At 45.1% G+C, this 3564-nt stretch overlaps 1 protein-coding gene across 1 annotated transcript; it reads left to right on the forward strand.

Moving 5' to 3' along the window:
* The first annotated feature begins 490 nt into the window (after positions 1–490).
* ihha (Indian hedgehog signaling molecule a) lies at positions 491–2967 on the forward strand. Its single transcript, XM_028990485.1, is given in 4 exon segments — positions 491–985; positions 2466–2630; positions 2632–2728; positions 2948–2967. Coding segments are annotated over 4 exon segments (582 nt in total). The 5' UTR covers positions 491–685.
* Positions 2968–3564: the final 597 nt, after the last annotated feature.

Genomic DNA, 3564 nt, shown 5'->3' on the forward strand with positions numbered 1-3564 from the left:
GATGTACTTCATACAGACTCCACATCATCTACATGAACTTCCTACAGACTCCATCTTTCTACATGAACTTCCTACAGAGTCCACATCTTTCTACATGAACTTCCTACAGACTCCACATCTTTCTACATGAACTTCCTACAGACTCCATCTTTCTACATGAACTTCCTACAGACTCCACATCTTTCTACATGAACTTCCTACAGACTCCATCTTTCTACATGAACTTCCTACAGACTCCACATCTTTCTACATGAACTTCCTACAGACTCCATCTTTCTACATGTACTTCCTACAGACTCCATCTTTCTACATGAACTTCCTACAGACTCCATCATTCTACATGCATGTGTGCAGCTTGTTTCTCCGCTGGTGGGGATCCGGCGCACCCAGTGTGACCCGCTGGGAGGAGCGGCGGCCGCGGATGGAAGGGCATAAGTGGCAGGGTGCGGTCGCGGGGCTGCTGGTTTCCCAGTCCGGCTGCAGACGGCGACTGGTTCAGCTCGGCGACCTCAGCGCCGGATCGTTCCACAAATAAATGGACTTTCCTGCGTTTCTCCGGAGCGCCTCGGCGCGGACGACCATGACGCGGAGACGCGGCGCGACGCGTAATTAAGCGCCGCATCCTCCACCCCCACGGCGGGGACGGGGGACATTTCCACTTCCACGGCTACCTGCGCCACCAGGAATGCGGCTCTTCGCGCTTGTGGGGCTTCTCTGCGTCTGCGCCCACCTCCTCGCACCTGTAGCTGAGGGCTGCGGCCCGGGACGCGGGTATGGCAAGAGGCGGCCGCCGAAGAAGCTGACGCCCCTCGTCCTCAAGCAGTTCAGCCCCAACGTGGCCGAGAAGACGCTGGGAGCCAGCGGCAGGTACGAGGGCAAGATCACCAGGAGCTCGGAGCGCTTCAAGGAGCTCACCCCCAACTACAACCCCGACATCATCTTCAAGGACGAGGAGAACACGGGCGCCGACCGGCTGATGACGCAGGTGCTTATAATAATTATAATAATTCAACTGTAAAAAGTGGTGATCAGCATCAATACTAATAATTATAATAATTCAACTGTAAAAAGTGGTGATCAGCATCAATACTAATAATTATAATAATAATACTGTAAAAAGTGGTGATCAGCATCAATACTAATAATTATAATAATAATACTGTAAAAAGTGGTGATCAGCATCAATACTAATAATTATAATAATTATACTGTAAAAAGTGGTGATCAGCATCAATACTAATAATTATAATAATTAAACTGTAAAAAGTGGTGATCGGCATCAATACAAATAATTGTAATAATTATACTGTAAAAAGTGGTGATCAGCATCAATACAAATAATTGTAATAATTATACTGTAAAAAGTGGTGATCGGCATCAATACTAATAATTATAATAATAATACTGTAAAAAGTGGTGATCGGCATCAATACAAATAATTGTAATAATTATACTGTAAAAAGTGGTGATCGGCATCAATACTAATAATTATAATAATAATACTGTAAAAAGTGGTGATCAGCATCAATACTAATAATTATAACAATAAACTGCAAAAAGTGGTGATCAGCATCAATACTAATAATTATAATAATTACACTGCAAAAAGTGGTGATCAACATCACTACAAATAATTATAATAATAATACTGTTAAAAGTGGTGATCGGCATCAATACAAATAATTATAATAATAATACTGTTAAAAGTGGTGATCGGCATCAATACAAATAATTATAATAATTATATTGCAAAAAGTGGTAATCAGCATCAATACTAATAATTATAATAATTACACTGCAAAAAGTGGTGATCAACATCACTACAAATAATTATATTAATTATATTGCAATAAGTGGTGATCAACATCAATACAAATAATTATAATAATTACACTGCAAAAAGTGGTGATCAACATCAATACAAATAATTATAATAATTATATTGCAAAAAGTGGTGATCAACATCAATACAAATAATTATAATAATTATATTGCAAAAAGTGGTGATCAACATCAATACTAATAATTATAATAATTATATTGCAAAAAGTGGTGATGAACATCAATACAAAGTTCACCAGTAAAGTCGTTACTATAAATAACGTAAAAAGTGGTGATCAGCATCATTACAAAGACGGTGTTCAAATTCACGAGAAAAGTCAAATGACAAATGAGTCCTCTTGCCTAAAATGCATATTTTTTCATATTTAATTTTTTTCTTCTTGTCCCGTTCTTTGTCCTGGTTCTGTGTGCTTCCTTGTCCTCGCACATGGAGACGTGTAGACGTGTTCTTTCTGTGGTTATGTTATATCTGCCGTGTTCGTGCACTCATAGCTACGTAAGCGTTCCGGTGGTTGCCGTCTGTGTCGATGTCCCCATCATGCGATGGCATCTGCACCCCGTCCCGTCACTCTTGTCCCACGTCCTTGTCTCACTCACCCCCACCCTCTTTATTGACCTGGCAGCGCTGCAAAGACAAGCTGAACTCCCTGGCCATCTCGGTGATGATCATGTGGCCGGGCGTCAACCTGCGTGTCACCGAGGGCTGGGACGAGGACGGCCACCACTCCGAGGACTCGCTGCACTACGAGGGCCGTGCCGTCGACATCACCACCACCTCCGACCGGACCGCACCAGTACGCCATGCTGGCCCGCTTGGCGGTGGAGGCCGGATTCGACTGGGTCTACTACGAGTCCAAGGGCCACGTCCACTGCAGCGTTAAATCAGGTACGAGTGTCAATCTTCCTCTTCTTCCCTCGGCTCCGCCCCTCCCGGTTTACCCAGACCGTCCCCGAAACGCCCAGATATGTACATTAAATGCAGGATGTGGCAGTGATGTGTGTGTGTGTGTGTGTGTGATGGTCAATGCTCATTAACGCAGTGAGGTAAGTGCCAGTCCTTGTCTGGATTCACCGCATCATTACCCATAAACACCTGCTGTGCCAGGCTCCACTGGGGCCAATTAAGGGCGTGACTCCTGGGGTGGAGACGAGAGAACCGTACCAGATCTGCACAATGGCGGTTGTTCCTGGCGTATCGTGAACATGGCGTTCAGGAGGTGGCTTCCCAGCCGCTCAGCCACGGGCCACGGTGGCCGATGGCCGGATCCGTTTCTTCTTTCTTTCCTTTTGGTGGCTCAAGAAATGTCATCAGCGCGCCCTGAATTGAACTTTGTGTGGACCTTTGTGTGGCACGTAGGGTTTATCTGCCAGGGGCCTGATACCGAAGCGCAAAACATGGCGAGTACTTAGCACAGTCCCCCAGGGTGGGGCTCATCTCCGAGCAAAGGGGACATAACGTCCCAGCACCCTCGGCCGTGACCGTGCAACGTCCCAGCACAGCTCGTCCCCTCGGTTGTTGGGTGGGCAGATGTGTGTAAGTTTGCAGTAGTTGAACAGTGTTTTTACTTGTGACCACTGTGTGTGAAGGTGGTCCGGTTGACCTTGAAAAGAAGTTGTGGAAAAAAAATTGACAATAAAAGAACAGAACAAAAAAAACAAGGGAGACAATAACGGTATGTGGTTATAGTAGAACGTGGGCATTTTACCGTAATTAGGGCCAGT

The sequence above is a fragment of the Denticeps clupeoides genome, chromosome 9 (assembly GCF_900700375.1).
Source record: "Denticeps clupeoides chromosome 9, fDenClu1.1, whole genome shotgun sequence".
Taxonomy (NCBI): domain Eukaryota; kingdom Metazoa; phylum Chordata; class Actinopteri; order Clupeiformes; family Denticipitidae; genus Denticeps; species Denticeps clupeoides.